Source organism: Oenanthe melanoleuca, chromosome Z (genome assembly GCF_029582105.1).
Source record: "Oenanthe melanoleuca isolate GR-GAL-2019-014 chromosome Z, OMel1.0, whole genome shotgun sequence".
In the NCBI taxonomy this organism is placed as follows: domain Eukaryota; kingdom Metazoa; phylum Chordata; class Aves; order Passeriformes; family Muscicapidae; genus Oenanthe; species Oenanthe melanoleuca.
The window spans coordinates 54,142,145-54,167,092 of NC_079362.1; the positions used below are offsets into that span (position 1 = coordinate 54,142,145).

The 24,948-nt window shown below is 37.8% G+C and overlaps 1 protein-coding gene across 1 annotated transcript in view; it reads right to left on the reverse strand.

Annotated features, from left to right (window-relative positions):
* The window catches only part of ARSB (arylsulfatase B), a 68,748-nt gene that overhangs the window by 32,276 nt on the left and 11,524 nt on the right, over positions 1 to 24,948 (reverse strand). Inside the window, exon 5 of the mRNA XM_056514731.1 lies at positions 6,117 to 6,360. Coding sequence (XP_056370706.1) covers positions 6,117 to 6,360 — 244 coding nt within the window. The remainder of the gene's footprint in view (positions 1 to 6,116; positions 6,361 to 24,948) is intronic.

The window sequence follows — 24,948 nt, forward strand, 5'->3', positions numbered from 1 at the left end:
TTTTCAGTTTGAGTGTTAGTCCAGTAATTCTTGTTGTACAGAGCATGGATGCTCATAACCAGCACATATCACAAAACAATAGCCAAAGAATTTGGCACTGCGTGTTGAAAAAACCACCTGTCTCACAGCAAAAGACATCAGGAAAACAGAAACAACATTCTGGGGACAACAAATAGGAAATTCACATCTGTAACAGAGATACCTTTCTCTGGAAGTGCCTTAACTCTGCCCTCCTCCCCATTTACAAAACTCCACAGACACACAGACTCAACAACAGATCCACCTTGGCAGATGTTCTGCAAGGCTATTTTGCAACAGGAACGCAGTCTCGCCAGGAGAGCTACAATAACAAAGCAATAATATTCTCTAGGGAAACCTGCCTTTGTATTTTAGTATCTGCCTGTGTAACCATATCTTACAACTCTCTAATTTTAGAATACTTATTTTTAGACTTCAATATCCTAATACGTCATCCCTCCCCCTAAAGGTAAGGAACTTTTTATATTGTCTGGTTATTATTTTACCCTGTCAGATGGTAGAATAATTAAGATGTGTCTTAATTATTTAATTAAGCAGTTAAAAGCTGCTGTTTTTTCAAAACAGTCCTCTGTGTAAGAATAGTTTAATGAAAGCATGTGGCCTAATTTCAGTGTTGGTATGAGAACCAGCTAGTTCATTCTTCTTATTTGCAAAGTTCTTAAAACATACAGAAAACCCTTTTACTCCTTAGTGAGCACAAAGAAAGATCTACATGCAATCTTCCACTTCTGTTGTTGTTAAACAGCCAGAAGGTGTCCTTGGAAATGAATCCAAGGTTTTTCAGGGTAAGTATGTTTGTCTTGCACAAAAACATTCTCAGTGTCACTAAGCAAAATCTGAGCCTTCATAACCTTGTCGTATTTCTCTGCATCTTATTTTTAATGTTTTCCTAAAATGATTATATTTCAGATATGCTAGAAATAAACATACTCCCAGCTTTAGACTGCTCTTTCTTCTGTGTTAATTTATATCACAACAATGAAATTTTCTTTAAACAGGTGCTTGATTCCTAAAACAAATGCACCCATTCAGTACAGAAGAATTCAACTTGAACGTACTTCTTTTACTGTATCAAATCAGTTACGGTATTTCAACAGTATAAAAATACAAAAATAAAACTTGCCCTACAAAGTATCTAAGTAAAATTTAAACTCTCTGCTTAATAAGCTTTGCAAAATAACAGTTATTTGTACTGTATTTTATCCTGAATCTCTCAGTGCCTATCATACTGCTTCATGTTGTCTACCATTCCAGTTTTCTGTTAATGCAAAATAAAATACTTTCTTTGAGCATGGACACATTAGATATGCAGTGCTGAAAATCAAGATGTATCAAAAAATGCATCAAGCAAAGAAAAGAAAAACTATTTTGCCAAGTGTCTTTATTTCAATAGAATAGCAAGCATCTGGAGAACAGATGTTTCTAAAAATGCAACTGCCTTTTGTGATACTTTCTTGGAAATATGCAGTACAATTTTGATTCCTTGAATGGTTGCATTTTAGTATTGTTCCTGCTATTCTCAGCTACTATTTTTGTAAAATATATCAGTGATATTATCACTTTATTTTCAGAAATAATGTGTAATATGTACATGGTTTTAGAGCCATATTGTAGTCTTACCCATGATAATCTAAGACAAGTGAAAAGGGAAATCTACTATGATATATTCTTTATTTATGAACCTTTATAAAATGTTGATACCTAAGACTGGAAAGATGTGATACTTATCCAAAAATGGGTTGACACAGTGATACTATGCTAGGTTATTTTCCAAAAGAAGCTAAAGACATCAAAGAGGAAGTTAAATTTCTCTTCAAAGGTACTTGGAGGAAAATAAAAATGACGTAGTACGGGTCTAATCTCATGCTGCAACAAAATTTTGCATAGAAAAATAGTCCAAGATTGGTATGGATAGAGAAAGACTGGTAAAATCTACATATATCACACAGAACTATTATCACAGAGAATTACTAGGTTGGAAAAGACCTTCAGGATCATCGAGTGCAATCCATGCCCTAACACCTCAACTAAACCATGGCACCGACTGCCACATCCAATCTTCTTCTAAACACATCCAGGAATGGTGACTCCATCACCTCCCCAGGCAAACAATTCCAGTACTTTATCACTCTTTCCATAAAATTTTTTTTTCCTAGTATCCAACCTATATTTCCCTCGGCACAGCTTAGGACTGTGTCCTCTGGTTCTGTCAGTTGCTGCCTGGAGAAAGAGACCAACCCCCACCTGACTACAGGCAGCTGTAGCGAGTGATAAAGTCACCCCTAAGTCTCCTTTTATCCAGGCTGAACAACCCCAGTTCCCTCAGTCGTTCCTCACAGGGCTTGTGTTCCAAGCCCCTCACCTTGTTGTCCTCTTCTGGATGTGCTCATCTGTGTGTAGAGAAAACATCACGAACACAAGAGCAGGGAACGAGCTGCAGTACAGCCCACATCAATGACAGTCCAGACTACCACATCAGCAAAGCCCCAGCACATCAAGGCCAAACCACTGCACTGTTCCACTGCACAGCAACATCTGGAGACAAAGCAGTGATGGCCCACAGGGACTCACAGAGGTGGTGCAGGACACAGATGCAGCATTAAAAGGACAAAAACAGGCATAACTAGAACCTGTGCACAGTTACCAACCTACGAAGAGCAGAGGAGAAGCTTGAAGGACTTCACACCTGGCATCCCTGGACTTGGCACCACAGCAACAGATGCTGGGGCCATTATGTGTTCACAAACATCATGGTGTCAGGATGCCAGGTGGAAGGCTTGAAATCCGCTGCCCCTCGGTCTGGCTGGGCAGACTTCCTAGACACATCTGTGGGTGAGTAAGACTGTCAGGCTGTGAGAGTGTGAGCAAAACCTGATCTATTCAATTTCTATTTTAAATAAAATCACATTCCTCTTTTATAAAGTCTTCTGTTGATACAGTGTTGAAACAGTAATGGGTCAAGAGATGGATTTGGAAAGAGCAGACAAGCTTTTGAGTTAAAATCCCTGTCAAAGAGCTTTTAAATACCACGCAAATTTTTTACCTACATGTTCAAATAGTGAGAACACAAACACTGTTCTTCCTCAGTTTCATGCACTATATGACAGAAACTTAAAGTATAGCTAACCAAAAAGAATGCAAAATAATGTATTTTTGTCTACAAGACATGTTCCTGAACATGATCTTTTCCTGCTATTTCCTCCTAACCGTTAAATATCTTCTGGTTCCTCAGGCCAGACTTAAGTAGATAAAAGGAATTATGAAAGGAACAGTTGGCTCAGCACTTCTTTCTACTACAAGAACTTAATATTAATTGGTGTCATGTTAATGTGATTCCTAATTTGGACTACCAGTCATTTACAGTCATGACAGAAAGAACTTGGTCTAGAATTTCAGAATTTATGCTCAGTATCTTAAAATTTATGGTTAATTTCTCTGTATCATATATATATTCATACTTGCATAGTATATTACATTTATACATAGTTATTTTCAGTGGTATAGGATTTATTATGAATTATACATTGTCTTATTATATTTTATATTATTACATAAATATCATATTAAGAACTCATTTTTAAATACTTCTAAATCTATTTCAGATATCACTGAAATAGATTAAATATTTTTTGACTTCTGAGAACATTTGCACCATCCCATATATTCTTTTGAATATCTAAATAAAGGTTACAAATTTATGATATTTTTCCTTTTGATTACATACATATGAACCAGCAAGCTCAGGATTAAAGTGTCCCCCCCACAGAAGAAAAATCACAAAAAGTTTATCCATCTATTAGACTGTATTGGAAAAAAAACCAGATGCAACAGTGATTAATTTTCTTTTTTTTCAAATTGGTGAGAATCTTAGCAAGTCATAATTTCACTCACTGTGAGCCTTTTGGTCCCAAAGAAACAACATATTTGAACTTTCCATCAGATATCACCAAAAGGGCACAGTGCCTTTATTGTTTGCTATCCAATATTCAAGTGACCTTTTGAATTATGGTCATGAAATTTAATACACTCATTTATCCTGATTACACGGGAAGATCATGTGAAATTTGACATTTTGGCTGCAAGATCAACCAAGGAAAAGCCTAACAGAAAACCTGACTTGTTACCTGTCCAGACAGAGACCCTCACACCCAAAACCATTGGTAGTCACCTGTTCCCTGGCAGTGCCAGTAAATATTGCATGCATTCCCTTTACAAAGACAGAAATGCAAATGTCAGCATCGTGCTGGCACAGCTGTATCTATCCTTCCCAACGCCTCTCCTGCTGAAGTAACCTGATCTGAGAAGACTAATCCATTGCAAAAATACATGGTTGAAACTGAACCTGAAGTAGGCAGGAATTCCAATGGTAGCTCGAAGAAAAGTCTATGGTTTAGGCGTACTCTGGATCTTGCTGATGCTAAGTTTCCCCACAGGAACACTGACAAGTAAAACATTTTACTTTTTCTGGCTGGATGGGAGTCTCCATTCCTTCCTGGCAGTTAATGATCCCTGGCCTCAATTTTACATATCGTTATCTTCTTCCACTTGGAAGAGAGCCATACAGTACACCTGGGCACAAGGCCATGAGCTTCCTGCAAACTCCAGCTACTACAGAAAACCGCCCCTTAGCTCTTCAGAAACACAGGCAGCACTAAGAATTAAATCAAGCTTACCAGCTTCAAACAAGTAATCCAAGACAAAAACAATTCTGAACTCAAGATACGGGGTTTAGTGGAGGTGTAGGGGGTGGGTTTGGTTCTGCTTTTTGTTTTTAACTCCAAGATTCATATCAATGGATCCATGGATGGCTACATGGGTTCAAATCTGCTACTCTAACTCTCGATTTCTCATCTCAGTTCCTAACCCAGACAACACTCCTGCTCATGCTTGTTTAGGAATTGCTTTTAACTCTTGCAATTCAGTCTAGGATACTAAGACTTGCAAAATAAAGAAGGGGACAAAAGGTAGTAACACACATAATATGGTAGAGTCTAATTGCTATAAAAACAGAACAAAGGCTACCAAAAGAAACAGAACATTAATTTGCAGCTGAAAAATGTGTAGGAAATAGAATTGTTAGTCCTTTTATTCTCCCTTAGCAGTATTGAACTTTCCATCCTAAATTATTCTTATGTGAATTAAGACTATATTCAAAGACTTACTAAAATAACTATAACTTCTACAGAGAGAGATAACAGGATTTAGCCCTATCAACGAATACATTACATGCAGCACAGAAAAGGAAGAAAGAAAGGAATTTAAACCACAAAATTTTTGCAAAACTAAAGATTGGTCACAGAACTTTCAAATGCTGCAGAAACTAAGGTCACTTTGTAATCCTTTTTAGTGGAATAAAAGAACATTGAAATAACCCAGCTGGAGCTATGCTGCTTCTTTTTTCCAGTCATCTAAGCATGTCTGCACTATGCTTTTGAGTATTTCAGCTTGCTTGAATCAGTCACAACCTCATGACATTCAGGAACCAGGTCAGATGTACTTTTGTACTTGATCTCAAATGCTTTTCAAGGCACTGGACAGCATGACACGGGTCTATGCAAATGGTTACACTGTGAGGCAGCCTGACAAGTCCCATACTGAGCTAACAACCTATCAAAGTGGAATCCACGTTCAGTGAGTTTAATGTCTGAACAGATTTCCCACATGTCCAATTCCAGATGCATACTGCAGAGACACCTGACTGAGCTCTGTAGAGAGCAGAGTTTGATCCATAAAATTTACTAACTTATACGCCATGCTGTGTAAAATTATTTAACATACTTTGGGATCATAGAATGTTCTTGAAGAAGTATACCATGCTTTTGAGCTGTTGTTCATACAGAGAAATTCAAAATACCAAATTAAAGCTGTATGGAGGAGCTGTTTGCATCTGCAACCAGGACTAATTTGCAGCCTGGATAATTCTCTCACAGACAGCACAATTACCTGCATTCATACCTTCTCTTTTTTATGGGAAAGGAACAGGTAATATTTCCCTCCCTGTTCCAGTTCTGTTTTCTGGGCTGATTAAATTCTTCTCATACCAGAATGATGACTTAGTGATTTGACATGAAAGTTACCTGATAGTGTTCCAAACATCAAAGCCATCCAAAGGCTTAGTGCCATTGGTATGTCCTCCAGCAAGGTGCACCAGCGTCGGCAGCCAGTCAGAGATATGGATGAGTTCATGACTTTCTACACCTTTCTGTTTCAGCAAAGGACTTGCAACAAAGCCTACGCCTCTCACTCCTCCTTCCCAGAGGGTCCATTTTCTCCCTCTCAGTGGCCAGTTATTCCCCCCTGCTAAAGTTTGTCCTCCGTTATCTGAAAAACAAATAAACAAAAAGAATTATTGGTAAGAAAGAAACAGAACAATCCTCCCCACAACACCTATTCATCCATTTGAAAAAATATTTTCACAATACAGGTGCATCAGTCACGCAAGCACTCGCATACTGCTATCGGGTGTCCATATAATGTGAAATATTTGGGGCCAAGTAACAAAGACAAGTAACATTTTAACACCTACAAATTACATCAATGAAAAGGTATCACTAGGCAGAAATCACACCATACTAGAAGATAGTAGTTTAGAAAGCCTGTGCAAAGAATGACTTCTGACCATGATTAAAAACACTGTTTAGGTATCCAAAGCCTTCAGAACCAAAGACATCAAAAATTTAGTTTTAACTAATTTAAAGACCACAAGAAGACTTGCTATCAATACCATCATTAGTACTCAGAAAACACTGGTTTCCAAAGCAGTATAACATGCTTAAAATGGAAACCTGTTATTCTGGTCTTGGGACAACTCGCACACCTGGTTTAAAAGCAGGTTTTTTTCCAGATTTTTAGGCAGCCCCACTGATATATAAGGTGAGAAAAAACAGGGTTTCTTTCTCCTCAGGCTGAATGAGACAGCCCTAATAAAATGAATTTAAACTAGTTAACTAGTGAATCAGAAATTGAATTTATTTGGTGAGAATAACATATAAGATGGTTACAGAAAAAGGTGAATCACCATGACTACAGAACTATCAACGTGAATTAGAGATGGCTCATGGAGTGCTTTTCTTTTTAACTCTCTCTGACCAAGCTTCCACGCTTAGGATAAAATCCATATCCTTGAAGTTAACAATAATGATTCTTTGAAGTTACTTTCAGTACTGCTATACAGTTGTTCTTCTTCAAACCTACTGTAATGTTCTGAGAAGAGTCATTGCTGGCAATTCTGTTAAGCATAATTTTTTTCTATTTTAATGAGGTTAAAATTACTTCAAATTGCTTCACTGACATTCAGTGTTGAGAGGTTCATATTGTATTTTCTGATTAAAAAAAACCATAAGCTTGAGGGAAAAACAAGAAGTCCAACATCTTACAGAACTTTACTGTAATCAGAACAAAATTTTTCGGTTGACAAGAGTTCAAGAAGCATTTGGACACACTCTTGGGCACATGGTGTGATCCTGGGGGATAGTCCTGCGCAGGGCCAGGAGTTGGGACTAATTGGTCCCTGTGGGCCCCTTCCAAGTCACTTTCAACTCAGTTTATTCTGTAATTCTGTGTTTAATTAGAGAACAGTGCAAACCCCCACCTTTCTACTGCACACAGGAGAACACTTTTGTTCTACAAAGGAATAAACTAGGGATATGTGAAGACTTTGAAAGGTAGAAGCCTAAGTTAAATGAAGAAGTTGGTAACAATAGAATTATTTGAAGAGTCAAATGTCCTGTGGCCCGACTAGCTTCCGGTTGGGTTGCCCATGTTCCTGCTTTTTTGGATTAAAAAGAAATTAACTGAGTGCTATCATTATTTCTTGCACAACAATCTAGAGCTCTAAGATCTGAGAACTTAAAGCAGTTGCTGGTTACAACAAAAATTTTAAAAAGCTATGTCAAACCATGGCAATCAGTTTCAACAATTCCTTCTACTCATAACATAAACAGGAATTCCTGTCAGAGATACTCATGGGACAGAGTTTTCAGCAGCTTTTAACCTTTGGTGGCCTTAGAATAAAAGGCATCTTATCCACACAGTATTAGAGCACAGTTTGGACATACAGAGGAATCAGAACTTCAATATGTTACATATCTCCTTTGGATCACAAACTGCTTGCTGTCCATACCAATTTAATAGCAGCATATGAGGGTTTCCTAAGTCCTGATTATCAGCAACAAGTCAGCAAGGAAATTATAGAAGGAGGTGGTATTTCTGAAGAATAGTGAGAGAGAAGTGTGCACTTCTAAGTTACCGTCAAATATTTATGCTGTTTACTTTTTCCTTGCTTTCTGTAAAAACATTCACGTTCTGCCAGCTTCACTACACAATAATTTCCCTGATACAAGGAGTCTATCTAACATAGATCCTGAAAAAACTTGTGTCGTGTGTCAGCATTGAGAATAGTACATCAAGCTTAAAAGAAAGTGGGGTGGAATTGTATTTTGATAGCTGATCTGATTTACAAATGAAAAATATTTGATACGTGAAACAAGGCTCACCCTCCTCATTTGACTTCTCATTCTTAGATTGCTAGAACGTTATTTTTTCCTTCCTCAGGAATTTATGTTCAAGGGGTCCTTCCTGTGTAATTTCTTGACTGAATTATCAAGAAAGCACTGAAGGAGGGAAAAGGATGATTTCTGTTTTGATTATCAAAGTTCGTTTCCTTTCTAGGTAGGCAGAACATAACTGATGTGTCACTAGCAGCTTGAATGTAAGCAACACCTTCCACGCAATCTGAAATGTTACTGAGGACTCCAAATACCTACCATTTGTTAAAGAGGAAGTGGTTACATAACAATGAAGGACCTTAACGGGACCCGTATCAATAAAATATTAAGCTAACCACTAAATAATAAAGGGGAGAGGGAATAAACAAGAAGCCACTGATTGCATGGAGTATGAACCTGACAGAAAGTCCACTCAGGACTGTAACTACTGTTCTGGTCCTGGTTTTGCCTCCAGGAGTATGTCTGGACAGCAAGAGAGACAAGATGGGCACCAGCTGTGTATGTGCACGTTCAGGTACATTTCCTTTAAATCAAGAACTGAGGATGTATATATTGATGGTAAAAGCTTGCATGGGTTCAGAAAGCCACTGAAGAAGTCAAAGTTGAAAAAAGTATATAATTTCTATATGAAATATAGAATTCCTATAACTCCTCAGTTGCAGGTGTTTCTTCAGCCACAAACTACTGAAGATTTGTCTTTTTTCACAGAAGTTTCCCAGCCATGTGCCACCAAGAATTGCAATAGTGAGAGGGTGCCTGGCTAGACAGATCCTCCATCTGTGGAAGCACAACCATTTACATTTTCTCCCAAGTAAGTTATTCTTTACTAACTCCTTATACTATTTTACTCAGGTATGTCAAACATGGAATAAATTCCAAAGTCCATGCGGAAACTCATGGTTGTTTAAAACGCTTAAAATCCACTTAGGTGTGAGACAAATGGAATCATTGTTCCTTCATGTTCTACACGGGCTTCACATCCAATTCTAAATCCATTCCAAAACAGTATTTTCTGAACTATTTATCACACATTTTTGTAACTGCTTCTCTCCATGACTTAGCCTATCTTATGTTAGAAGACAGTCTCCATAGCAAAGCTTTTGGATTCAAGCTACTGTTATATCATGGCCCTGATTTGTAAGATTGCTTAGTATTAAAGTTTCAGTCTTGCTACTTCAGCTGAAAACACAAGCTTCCCCCAGGCATGATACTTCATTATCTCTTTGCTGGAGACAAACATCAAATATTATTTTCATTAAAAACACTAATATAGTGTGGAAAATGTAGTGAGTGTGTGTTTCTTATCTGTAAGAATAATTTTTGCAATTACATCTACATAATTTAGACTACAGCAATACCTACAACACACTAGGGGAATTAAACAATCATAAAACTAACCAGTTATTTTCCCTAAAGAAAGGATGAAAAGGGAGAGAATAAGGCTGTATCCAGAAATTATGCCACTTGCCATAAGCATTATCTAACCAATTTATGCAGCTTTGTTTGCTTTCTTGAATGGAAGCATCACACATTTTTAAAGAACCTCATTCCTTGCTTGGCTTGGCTTGCTTTTAGAGATGTTTAGCTACCATTATTTCTCAGAGCATTAATCACTCTCATTATGTATTATTTTAAGGAGGGGGGTACCTAGATGCTTTATTTCCATTCTCACTGAATTTTCCTCTACAAGGTGAAATTTGTGGCAACAAAGGAGAACATGGGGAAGAGATAGTCTCACTAATATGAGAATGGGCTGAATCAGAATTTGTAATAGATGCCACCAGCAGCAACAAAAAAATGCACAGCACATATATGCTGAGTAAATGACAAAACAAGAGAATAAAGGAAAGAAATTGAAGCATTCTGGCTACTTTAAAAGGTTGTTTCCATCAAAGCTGAATCAACACCAGCCTCGATGGAACAAGCTGAAACAACAAAAATGCGCAGTAAAGTACTTCCATCCCAAAACAATTTGGGTGAAAATAAGACATATTTTCATCACAGAAGATCAGAGGATATAACCTATTCTTAAAATGCAGGTAATTTCCTTTCAAACTCCTGTGGTTCTTTTATTAAAAATAAAGCAGAGGAAGGGTTATTTTAAAAAATATACTTAATAAAAACCTTTCAACATTACAAAAATCGATGCAAAGTAAAACTTGCATGCCTTGAATACATAATACAACTTTAAAAATTAAGGCAAATGTTCTTCTCACAAACATCTGCTTTTGTAATTAATATTCATTGTCATATACACAAGAAAGAGTTTAATTTGCTAAATCTGTAATTTCTAAACTGTAAGAGATGTTTTGCAGGAGTTTTTAGGGAATCAATAAACAAAACTGAACAGAGAGGCCCTTCTGTTTCTCCCAAATACTTCTCTGAAGAGTTGCCAGCTGCCAAACATTTTGACTAGCACAGTGTATATATACAGTGATGTAGGATATATGTAATAACTAGTAAGCAGTTTAATAACTAAGACTTCTTTAAAAAAGAGATGGACAATAAAAAACATCAATAAAGCAATTCTGAGAGCAGTAACTAGTGAAGCATGGATCCAAGACTTTGGATGGATTCAATTTATTACAAAATTGCCCTGAAACTGAAGCAACAGTTTGCTCTGCACTATGAAGATAACCATTGGAAATAGATGCACACAACTGTGGGGAAAGCTTCTTTTGGGATTTGTATCTCATTGGACAGTAGAAAACCAAAAAAAAGTAAAAGAGTTGATTTAAGAACAAATTCTGACAAATGTCCTTCCTAGGATCATAAATATCTCTTGCCTGCATGCATTCATTGCCAAGAAAAATTCACAGTAGTTACTGAACTCAGAGGTAATATTACTAGCATTAATAAATGTGTTAAAACTTTAAGCATCACAGATCACTTCTCTGAGAAATTCAGTTTAGACTGATCAATGGGCTTGAGAGTTATTTTTAGGAAAAGAAATTAAATGGAAACAAGTACTGTAATACTGTGTAAGGCCAGCTCTCTAATAAAACAAGCTTAATCTCCCCCAGTTGTATGCAATAAAAAAAAATAAATCCATTATTGTCAACGCAGTAGAATGAAAAACTTCTGCAAATAGCTAGAAAGAGACCTTTATATTTTATTTTTTGGATAGTGGGCAAAACACTATAATAAGAGCTTCCAAAGACCACCTAAGTACAGTATAGACAACATCCCAGTTTTTCCACCATGTGGACATGTGGACCAAGCAACTGCCTCGAGTGACTTCTACTGCCTGCATATGCTATCTTAGCAGATTTTGATCACAATCCTCACATTACTGGTTTAGACTAGAGGTACAATTTTTCTCTGCAAATAGGCTAGAAATTAATCTTCATTTAAAGATATTCTTGGATGGTTTTTTTGTCAAGTCTTAGAAAGGGCTTATATGTGTCGATTAAAAATGGTAAATAGTACATTAAAACTTTTTGGTTTTTTTTCCTCCAAAAGAAACAGTGTGTCTTCTTGTACAGCTACCTATTTTGTTCAAACAGACAAGGCCTTGTTTCAATTACATTACAGAAAAGTGAATTTTATTTTTCTTCCTAACAGAGCATACTTTTTTGCCTCCCTTGTGACCACTCAGGTTGCTGCATTCCTCTTTCAACCACAACTGAGCTACACCCCACAGTCCCGTTGACGTGTCTGGCAAATTGTTCTAGACAAGCTCTTCCGAGAGGGCTTCCTGGAATTTCTCCAAAGATTCATCCAGGACTGTATTTGGTGCAGTTATTAAGCAGTTTTCCCTCCAGCATTTCAGTTTGCATTTTCTTAGTTCAAGAAATAAAGAGCTACCTATAAGTCTCCTTATAAGGGAAAAAAAAATCACTCTTGCTGAGTACTTGAGTTATACAGTACTTCACAAACATACTCATCATTTCCATAAACTGTCTTTAACTTCTATTTATTCTAAACCTTCCATTCTACTGAGATGATATAAGCGCGTTTAAGTTTGTGATACATATTATACAACCTTGATTACAGTATCAAAACTGTAATTTTTAAAGTATGTATCCTAATAATCTTAGTTCTCCAACCATTTAACAATGGGCTTTGGCATTTGTAGAACAAGAACTGATATGGAAAATCTTTATGACAATAACTTTAGAAATTACAATAGTAATTAATTAATTTATACAAGAAAAATAACAATCTTAAGGGAAAAAAATTCTTTTTCAGCACAGCAATTCAATAGGGAACTTCTGAACTGTTTTTCTCTGTATACCTCAGAGCACAACAAATTCTGAATAAATAAATTTTAGCAGTAAGTTACAGAAGACCAAAAGTGCGTTATATCACACACAGACTCACACACAAAATTAAATATGTTGAATGTTTTATGTTAATGAGGTTTAGAAATGTAAATACTTATTGGATATCTATAATAATTTCTTAAAATAGTTATCCAAAAGTTTAATACATCTCTGTGTATATAACTCATATACCCGCAGAGCAAGAAATAACCAACCAACATTTAGGAGTTGACTGATTAGGAACTAGTCAAAAACAAACAAACAAATCAAATAAAAAACCAAACAAACAAACAAAAAAAGCAACAAAAAAGGAGAAATCAAGTGCAATGAAGTGCTGCATACCAAGAAAATCTTTGACTATGAAAACACTTTTCTATCCTATTCAGATCACAACCCAAATACACAATTTGAAATAATAATAATCTGCAAGAGCAAAGAAAGAAGAAAACCTTAAGTATCTATGACTGTATAAATACAATTAGATATTATGAATCAATTCAGTATTTGTTTATCATGTACTTACAATAACTTTGACCAACCAATAAACTCTTTAAAGATCTAGTATAACATTTCTGGCTACCAACACCCAGGTCTCCTTTTTCCTGAAAACAGTTACAAAACACTTGCCAAATAGTCCTTATGTACCTACAGTACTTTTCAAATCCAACATTGACATGCCCCAGATCTTTTTCCTGTTTTCCACCTGTACTTTGGCTCCTAGATTTTTTAATTGGTGAGTTTCTCTGAAGCTGCAATAGAAAACTCCCATGCTCTTTGATTTCTCCTCAAGGGCCCCTGCAGTAAGCTGATCTAGCACACATCTGTCTGACATGTAAACCATGCCAAGCTCTGTTTGAAAGCCTTGTCTAAAGCTACACAATATTTTTAAAGTGAGTACAAACCAAAAGAAAAAACAGCTTCAATTTATTTCATAATGCAGGGTATTTCAATATGTTATCAAATTAAAGCATCTTCAAAATAAGGAGAAAAACCTTTTAAGCTTCTGCTCCTCCTGAAGCTAAAGGCTGCTAACATCCTAAAGCCATCAAATCTATGTAACCTAGCATGAAATACACGGATAAAAAGTTTGAAGGGGAAATATGATCAATAATAACTCGCATTCTAGTTTCTTGCTTCTGATTAATACATAAATGGCTTCGTGAAGAAGCCATTCATTGTCATGAAACTAAGTGAAACTAAATTGGTTTCTCCTTGCTAAATGGAACAGAATCCCTCCTATATGCTTCCTCATTGCATCTAAAACAAATAACTGTTGTAACAGAGGAGGATGTTTCGTTTCCACGTGCATCCTCCATCTCTCCCTACCAAACAGAAGAGATATGTCCATATGAAAGACAACAATAAAAGGCGGACAGGATAGGGCTGACATATGACTAAAAATATGCTGGGAAGCACTAAAATTTACACATTAAATTCTCTAAGTGCAGAGACTGTCCAATAGCTGGCAGGACTTAGGTGTTTTTATTCAGCAGAAGCATTCAGAAGTTTATTTTGAATACATCTGTGTTTCTTCCTCTGCTTCTGGAAGTAGCCTAACTCTCTTAGAAGCCTAGTGCTATTATCAAAATAATATTATGGATCTAATTAGGAGGCATATTTATAGCAGCTTTTGGAAGAAAAAAAACATGAAGTAGGGCTGCTGTTACTGTGCTTACTGATATTCCTTATAAGCAGCAACCAGACAAAGCTACACTTCCACATGTATTGAAAGATCTGACCTCAGACCTGCTACATTTGTAATTTAGATTGCAAGTTGTAAGGTTAGAAAAGAGGATGCTATCCCAACTGTGAAGACAGGAGCTGGTGGAAAACTAGTTTTACGTTTATGGCTGATCGGAGCCATATACAAGAAAAGAAGTCACTGACTTCCAACGAAGCAGAGGCACTGAGGTGCACATGGCCCACAAGGAGGCTAATAACCTTAGGGGAGCTTGTTTCACTTTCCTCCAGTGTCATTTGAGGTGGGGGGAAAAGAAATTACTACTTTGACAAAGCAACTTTTTTGTTTTCTTTTTAAAAGAAAAAAGAAAAACAAAAAAGAAAAATAACCCAAAACCCCACTTCCAGGGATACAAAGCTGCCAAAACTTAGAATTAAAATGCGAACAGCAGAGACCTAATCTAATATACAGGCACTAAAGCCTCAGGGTTCTTCCCAGAACCCATATTTTCCATCCTAATATCCTGTACCCCCTTTTTCTTGGAGTTTGTTTGAGAGGAAGCTGCTCTGATTGCCGTCTGTCACTCCTCTGGCACACAATAAACAGAGCAATCTGGAGTTAATTTAAGCAGTTTAGCACATCAGGATACAGCTGGGAAAGGTTTTGGGAGAAAGGCTGGGGAGGAAGAACAGGGCTGCACGCAGTCCAACCCAGCCTGTACACAGGAAGGTGGTGCAGATGGGCACCTTCCAACACCACTGTCTGCAGACAGGCAAAACTGCCCCATGGTGAAACTCTCCAATCTGTCAGGAACAGTGGAAGCCTCAGTATAAGGCATTTAAAAGTACATTCCTGAAAGCAGGAGTGGCAGAAGTATTCATGTAAGGAGTATTACAGATGATCCTTGGTCATCCAGCAGTAACCCAACCCCTCCTGTGAGTCTACCACTTCTACATTTCACCCTCTATAAGCCAAATGTCTTTTTTTTCTTCTTAAGTTTAGACACATGCATTGGTTTTACACTGTGCAAATGATGACTTGATTCCGGCCATTGGACAGATTTACATCTGTTTTTTACATCACTTTTGTTTGAGTTTTCAGTCCCTTGGGGCCCTAGCCATACCCAGAATATACTGACTGAGTTCATTACCAGAAAGAAATAAATACCTGCTAGCAAAAAAATATAAAAATGAAACAAAAGTCTTTAGTTATTACTTACCACAGGGGACATTTTTAAAAAGTGCAGCATGCACCTTAGGAAGAAGCATGTGTTCATAAGCTAATTCTCACATCAAGCACATAACCACTAAAACTTGAACTCTTTACACCAAAGAGTGAAGAAAATAACATTCTTTACAACACTGGTCCTACAGAGGGGATGAAAAAGGCTAATGTGATCAGTTGTAACTGTTTTGCTTTGCTGTAGGCTGTATCATTCTCTGAGAGATTATGATGAAAAGAAACAGGTAAGTTAATTGAACAAGGTGGAAGTGCAATTTCCAGCATTGTCCAAGGCTCTCCCAACAGCCACCTCAGCTTTTGCTAAATGCAACCAAGAATGCAGGAGAGGAAAGGGGTTGTTCCATAAGTTAATATGGTGATAGAGAAACACAAGCAATGGACAGTAATGAAAGTCTACATAAATAATATCTGTTCCTGCTAATGATCTAAGCAGTATTTTGAACCAGTTTTCATAAATCCCTTCTTCGAACAGAAATGGCAGGCAACCTGCTTGCTGAATGAGTGTTTCAGAATATGTTTTGCTTGTTATTCCTTTCTTTTACTCTCTGCTTGGTTACAAGTAACAATACTGCTGAATCTTAAAAAAAGGATGTTAAGCTGGACAAAACTGAACCTATGTTCTCCAAAAAACAGAAAAAAACTAGCATTTACAGTTGTTCCTAATAGTCTCCTCCATTTTGTCACATCAATGCTACATTCAAGAGAGCGACAAGAAGGAACACTTGAATTCAAAATTTTTAACTTATTAATGATTATTTTGTTCCAGCTTTGTGATTTTTTTCCCCCAGCTACATGCCAAAACATGCCCTCTTTAATTATTCCCATGTTTGAATCTCTGCAATCTGCCTGCACCATGCTAGTTCAGTAAGGTCACCAGCAATTTCCTCTTGGCAAGATCCAACCTTTCTCCAATATCACCATCCTTGAACTTTCTGCTACTTTTGATCATATTTCCTGAATTCTGAAGTTGTGAAATCTCTCCTCTTGGCAACATCTAGCTGTACAGACCACATTCAGTCCTCAAATATACACTATAACTCCCAGAGATTTTTAAGGGAAGTTGTTCATATGCACAACAGAAACAACTGTAGACTTCAAAGGAATAGTCAAATTGCATATTTTGCTCTTTGTGGGCATTATAGTTTTAATGGGTTGTGCCTAAGGATCATTTCCTAGAACATTTACCCCGGAAACTCTATTCTTTACAGGGTAATTTTTTTTCTTTTTCCATTCCTGAAAGTGGGAAAGAAAAAAAAAATCCAAAATGCACTAACAGATTCCTCTGCTCAAAGACAGTTTTTCATTACAGTTCTTCCTTATAAACAGAGACTTAGCACTGGATGGTCAAATGATTCACAGTACACCCATACTTCAGAAATAGGCTAATCCTACCATTTCCAGGAGACATCCTGCCTTCTTTTCTCTGCAAATTTCTTATCTAATACAGTGATATTAAAGCCATAAAACACATCTTTTTCACTCAACCTATGCTTGCCAAATTAATTTCTCCACTATTGCTGCCATCTGTGATGCCACCAACAGTTAGAATTTATCATCTAATTTATATCATTGACCAAACCACCCACATGATCCTTCCTCAAACTGCTGAGTCCAACATTGCATTAAGAATTATTAAGTCATAAGGGTAGGCACTTTTATCTTCCTCACAAAGGACTTCTGTCCTCATGAGCAACTACCTGAACTAGTTAGTTCAGAAGTCACATTTTCCCTCTACTCCCACTTTAGCAGGAGTATTTTACTAAATCCTACTTCAGATTTCTCTTGGGATTATGGAATAAGTGACCCATTAAATTAGGCAAGGTCTTCAGGTCTCTGTTTTCCCAAAGCCTATCTCGTCATTTGCTTTAGGCTGCAGGAAGGCTCTGACTGAAATAATTTAAAGAATAGAGGTAATAAAAACCTCTCAGATCACACAAGAGGTCAACAATCCCTAAAAGGGCTGGTATGATGGTAAGTATGCTTACTCTTCACACAATTTTTTCAAAATTATCTAGATTAATAAATCAAAACCACTGTAGCTATTTAAAATGTTCAAGCTACCCAAGGTCACTTGGAGAGAATTACAGGAAGCCACATGAAGGCCCTGAGCAGCTGAGAGACCTCAAGGGCAAACGCCTGTGAAAGGAGGCACCTGGGCAGAAAAGGCCCCTAACCTTAGCCCCACACATCAGCATCACTGTCTACACAGCTATTCTTCCACCTGAGGCATGCATTTTTCCTTTCAGGTTTCTTTTTTGGTTGGTTTTTGTCGTTGTTGTTGCGGTTGTTTTTGTCATTGTATTCTTTCTGGTATCTTTGACTTTCTATTGAACTGCAAGGGATGGTCAGCAACAGTTTCTCTCTCCTGGTCAATGCAAAGCATTTGTGGCCAGTTAAATCTAACTATTAAATTGTTTTAAACAAAGTCTTTGCTTTTTGGAATCACTGGAACTCAGCTTGATGGCAGCAGAATGTGTGATACATTAAAGTAGGCAAATATCAATTTATATCCACTGCAGTCAGAACTGCAATTATGTACAATGTTAGAGAGAAAAGTAATGGAACGTACCTTGTTTTTTATCCCCCATGAGTAACAGAATAGTGTTGAAAAGATTTGGACGTGAACAAAAAAAACATGCAGAAGATGTCTTTCTTTATATGCACTTGTTACAGATGTTTATTTGATTGTAAAATCTGTTACAGTGCTTCAGTGAAAATAGGAAGTAGACTTAAAGAGATTCAACTATTAAAACTCTCATTAAGTTCTGCATACCAGATGTCAGTATATGCTATTTCATTGTTGATTTGATAAAGTATACTCTTGCAAGTTATCAGAAAGAGTACAATACTTCAACACATGCAGTTCTCTGCAGTGATCAGTAAAAATTTTTTGCATAGCCTAAATATGGAGATAATTTACAATACCAAAAGTCAGTAACGAAAAACCTGCACTACGTTTGCTTCATTATCTGGTTTTATGCGTTGTAGGTTAGAGCCATTTACTCTAAAATATAAGTGAAATTACTGCTGCAGACTTCTGGTTCTCCCCAACCAGTTCAAGCTACCCTGGAATCTTAATACAGAATTCAGGGTCAGCTCACTTGAATGTACACAAAGCTCTGGCTGTATTTTAACTTGAGAAAACACAATTGGAGGTCAAATGTAAGAGCAAGCACAGGCAGCATTCCACACGGCAGCAGTGCTCAAAGTTCAGATAAAAGTGGGGGTGTTTCTTCCTGCTTAAAGAGAAATGTAAAGACAGATGCTGTATTGTAAGAGACAGATACTCTAGCCATAGGAAGCATGAGAAGGTGTCCAGAAACACAGAGGTTTTAAAAGGGCATAAAGAGATATAGAGAAAGCAAAGGAATTATTAAGACCAGGCTGTAAGGAACTGAAAAAAACAAACAAGGAACCTTCCAAAAGGAGGGGAAATTAGCTTATTTGTTTCAGTGTTAGGACAAAGAGGAAAAAAACTGCAGTGAGCACTGCAGCAAGAGTTCTCCAAGCCATTTTCACATCGCACATTAAATGACGTGATACACTTCACTGTGTCCAAATCTTACATCCACTGCCTAATAACTAACATGCGCATGAATTTCAGTGTTTCTTCTGATATTTTTAACTCAAAAATCTGTCAAATGTATGGCTTCCTTTGCATTCAGCACATCTATATTCTGACCATCTAAGTAAATTCTGCTGGCTTTACTCTCCCATTAATTAAGGCAAAGAGGGAAAATCTTACTCTTTTAATGCAAACTGAAGTGATACGGCTTACAAATATTAACCCATTATATTCTATGTATAAGAATAACATGAAATAATAAAAACTGGAAGAAAGAACAGTTGTGCAGAGTTTTTATTTGGAAGTTCTTTGATTCTTCTGTAGAGTTCAGCCTAGCAGCATACTTTAGTTCTGGAATATTCATAAAGATATGAAACAGATGTACTAACCATCCCATAGTTTATATGCGAAAAAAAAGAAAAAGCAGGGAAGGAAAACAGATCCAGAACATTTCAGCAGGGATTCAAATAACCTTCTTTCAGATACTACTCATTTGACTACGGCCTCATACAACACCTGCAACTTCTTCCAAATTCTTAACCCAAACCAGACAACATTGTATGTTTCTTTCCCAAGTGAATCAATGATTGATTTTCCCTGTGTTTCTATAGAGCTGTTGCTGATTGACAAAGTAAGTCCCCTGGAGAAGCAACATTTTTAAAAAAATACTAAAGCTTTGTGTCAGACAGTTCTGGGTTGTTTCAAACAATATTTATCTGTTACAAAGGAAACCTAAAAATGTACATATATAAAATATCAAGCTCTCAGTTCTATTAAGCAAATTTTGAAAAAATGCTGAAATAAAAAAATTGTAAAAAAACTAAGAAATTCCATTTTGATAATTTCAAATGGCCTTCTATAATATAATGTACTAGTAGAGTTCTCAGTCCTGAGAAATATGAGCCAGGTACAGAGTGAAGACAGGATCCTGAATTTTAGGGAAGCAAATTTCCAGCTCTTCCAGAAGCTGATCAATAGGACCTTGAGGAAGTGCCCTTGAGGACAAGCGAGCAGAACAGAGCTGACGGGTCTCTAAGGACACAGAGGGCAAAAACTCCTGATCCCCAGGCATAAGAAATCAGGGAAAGAAGGCAATGGCAGAGTCAACCTACTGGTAAAACTGAGGTGCAAGAAGAAAATGCTCAGGCCAGTGCATTTCACAATGTGGAAGTATGAACAGGTATTCTGAGAAGAGTACAGGGATGCAGTCCAAGGCATGTTGTATCAAGGTATGGCCGGAGCTGTGCATCCCCTGGTAAGGGATGCAAAGAGTAACAAGGGCTTTACAGCAAGGATAGGAAGATTAGGGGAAGCATACCCTCACAATAGAGATGACTGACAGAAAGAATGAGAAGGCTGAGGTATTCAATAACTTTTTTGCCTCAGTCTTCATTGGCAGCCTCTCACACCTCTTGAGTGGATGGACCATAAGAAAGAGAAAAACTGTAAGAGAAGATCAGGTTCATGACCACCTGAGGAATTTACATAAATCTACAGGACCTGACAAAAGGCATATCAGAGTCCAGAAACTGGTAGTGTTGCCAATCCACTCTCCATGATATTTAAAACATCATGGCAGTCAAGGCAAGTCCCAGGTGAAGGGAAATATATCCCTGGAAAAGGGAAACATGGTACGAATCTTTAAGGAAGCTAGAAAGGAGGACCCTGAGAACTACTGACCTGTCTTCTCTCACTTCTGTGCCTGGGAAGATGATAGAAAACATCCTCCTAGAGGCTGTGCTAAGGACCATGGAGGACAAGCAGATGAGTTGGGACAGCCAATATGGCTGCAGGAAGGGCAAGTCCTGTCTCATCAGCACAACTGCCTTCTAAAACAAAGTGACTACACCAGTGGGCAAGGGAAGAGTTACCGATGTTCTTTATCTGCACTTCTGTAAAGCCTTTGACCCAATTGCACAAAAAATCCTTTTCTCCAAACTGGAAGGATGGATTTGATGGGTCACAGTACAATGGACGGTCACATTCAGAGAACCAGTCAATCTCTCAATGTCTGGATGTAGATCAGTGATGAGTGGTGTCCCTTGGGGTCTGTAAGGGGACCAGTACTGATTAATATCTCCAGCTAGGGACACAGACAGTGGAAACAAGTGCACCCTTGGCAAATTTGCAGACAACACACAGCTGAGTGGCCCAGCTGATATGTCTGAGGGACAGGATCTCTTCCAGAGGGACCCGGACAAGCTCTAAAAAAGAGCCCATGGGAATCTCATGAGGTTTGACAAGACCAAGTGCAAGGTGCTGCACCAGGGTCAGAGCACCCTGGTACCAGCACAGGCTGGGGATGGACAGATCAGAGCAGCCCTGCCCACAAGGACTTGGGGGTGCTGGTGGGTGAGAGGCTGGACATGCCCCAGCCATGGGCACTGCCAGCCCAGAGAGCCAAACGTGTGCTGGGTGCATCCAGAGCAGAGTGGGCAGCAGGGCAGGGAGGGGATTCTGCCCCTCTGCTCTGCTCTGCTGAGACCCCACCTGCAGTGCTGCACCCAGCTCTGGGGTCCCAGCACAGGAACAACATGGACCTGCTGGAGGGAGGCCAGAGGAGGCCACCAAGATGAGATGATCACAGGGATGGAGCACCTCTCCTATCAGGACAGACCTAAAGAGTTGGGAATTTTCAGTCAGGAGAAGAGAAGGGTCCATGGAGACCTTATAGCATCTTCCAGTACTTTACGGAGGTTTGTAAGAAAGATGGGGACAGACAAGGGGTGATGATTTTAAAACGAAAAAAGGTAGATTTAGATTGGATATAAGGAAGACATTTTTTATTATGAGGTTGGCAAAACACTGGGACAGGTTGCCCAGAGAGGTGGTGGATGTCCCATCTGTGGAAACATTCAAGGCCAGACTGGAGACGAGGTTCTGAGCAACCTGATCTAGCTGAACATGCCTCTGCTCCTTGCAGGGGCACGTTCCTAGAGACCGATTTTAAGACATTCTCTTTCTTTCCCACAGGAAGTGAAAGACATTTCATGATTTGGATACCTAAGACAGTTAATCAGGGAAATGGACAGAAACTCATACTCACTAGGTCCTGGTAAAATCAGCAAGACCAAATTCCTTAATTCCAAAAAACTAATTTTTTTCTTTCCTCTCCTCACACTTCTGATACATTTCCACCATGCAACATGTGAGCTCAGAATGACCAAAGTTTAAAAAGAAACTCAAATTCTCATGAGTTCAGGACTTTTTCCCCCATCGTGTTGTGGTAAAGCGTTAGGAGATTTTACAAATTGTAAACAGCAACAACAAAAACACACTTCTAATCTTCAATCTTACAGCATCTAAAGCAATCCTATCCCAGTACCACTGCCAGCCAGGCAGCAAAATTCCCTTAACAGAGCATGGATTACAATGGACTATGGATTGAGAACAGGTTTTTCAACCATCTTTGTATCACTGTTCCAAAATCGTATGAGCCACTAAACTGTACAACAGAAGAGATTGATCCTTTCTCTCCTCCATGTAACTCTGGCTTTGTTTTCCCACACTGAGATTTCTATTTTTCTCTCTGATATTGTAATACCGCACTTTAAAAACAACTCTGCCTTGAATACTAGCAACCACGTAAGTTCCCTTAATTTTCAACTAAGCAATAATGAGTGTAACAAATATAGTAAAGGAGGGCAGAAATAAGAGGGCATACACAATTTGTCCACAGTTTAGTTCTGTAAACTTTTCCTACATGTTATGTATCTCATGCTCCTTTGAAGGGCTGGGGGTTTAGGAGCAATCATGTTCTTAAACTTAATCAGAACCACATGGAGGTCAGTGTGAGGGTCCATCCAACTGAAGCAGAAATGGAAAGTATATTAAAAGTTAACTACGAAATTATTTCATATGTAACTTACAGAGTTTCAAAAGCCATTTTAACAATTGTTAGTGTCTTAATATTGTAGAAAGCAGAGTATGTCAATGAAATGACTCATACTGCCCTCAATATTTCTACCAATCAGATTTCTGAAGTTTGCAACTTTATTTAAAAATAAACAAAAGGTGTAACATGCAAACAACCTCAGAGAAATGAAAAGATAGGAAGTAGAACAAAACCCCTATCCCTATGCCTTTCCTCCTGTTGCCCATTTCTGAAAGGGAGACTACAGAAGAGCCAAACTCCAGTTTTGTTTCCATTAAGTGTTGACATCTCTATTTCTTAATGCAAATCCGGACTTTGCATGATTTTGTTTTAAACACTATTGAAATTACAGAGGCAGTAAATAGTTCACATTAGTTCAGGACAAAGAGCAAAGCAAGAGCAATTCAACGATTTAAAACTCACACATATATTTAGCAGACATGATACCACCACAATAACGAGCATTATGTTATTTAAAAATGAAGTGGTGTATATAAGCAGGAGAGAAGTCTACTTGTCTACTAATAGGTCACACCTAATAGTCATACAAAATTTTGAATGAAAACTACAATCAGTTGCCAAGATCAACAAAACAAGCAGGCAGCCAGTGCTTAGTTTGGTTGGGCTTTTTTTTAGCTTTTTGAGTGAATTTTGCATACAAGAAAAGGAATTAAATAGCACTTACTAGTGCCAGACACAATATGAACAAACATTAGACGGAATCAATGCACAGCTCTGTATATGCATCTCATTTTTGACCTCCAACATTCTTGCTGAAAGTCTAGGTCACAGAACAGGACTTCAGAGCCCTTTGTCTGTGTGATTTAAGCTCATGGTTGTGAGTCACAGTTAAACAGAGAGTACTGTCAATTATACTGGTAAAGGATCACATTTGGGGAAAATTTCTCCCCTCTGATCTTCACAGCATAAATAATGCTTACTCTGTAGATGTTCCAAGTGCAGAACTCCCATTGAGGTTTCAATAAAAAAAAAAAAAGAGTACAGAATACACAACAAAGATCTACACTGTGGATAGGAGAGTCGCAGCATGAATTAGAGAATAACTTTGCCCTTAATTTGAACTCATGTTCTTTCCCGCTTCCCACATTGCATCTGAAAGATCCATGTGTAGCTGTGTTCTTCAGTCATGCTGCAAGTATGACAGAGAGTAATCACACTTCCTCTGATGACTCATACAAAACACAGATTTCCAACAAAATGAACCAAAATCATTCTGTAAGACCAGCTGATGAAAAAACATGTTGTGTACTTCATGCTGATGTTGTTCACCCACCACTGTGAGAATAACCTTGAAAGTTCAATGTTCAATGGCAGAAATGCCACTTTATCTTCAGAGTGCCAACACATTAGTGTATTGCCAGCGCTTGATACAGATTTATTTGTGTATGTGTGATGGAAACACTATTGAAAGCCCTTCAATTAAAGGGAAAATGGAAAACTACACCTAATAGAAAATTCAGCTAACTAATACTTGTTGTGCTTTATATATAACCATATGGGTTTTATTTTCCCAAGGGAATATAATACCTTTCCTGCATCAGAGCACCATTTACTGAAGAATTTTACTGAGCATTTACAAAGTAACTTTTATCAAGCTGTGCTTATATAAATCAACCTCTATAGTTTTCTGCAACTCACCAAAACCGTCTGTTTATTCTCCTGTCGTTTCCAAAACTGGGGGAGAAAAAATTTGTCTCACGGGAAAATAAATTGATGTACACAGGTTTCCACTAGTTACAGGCTTAGCCCTACAA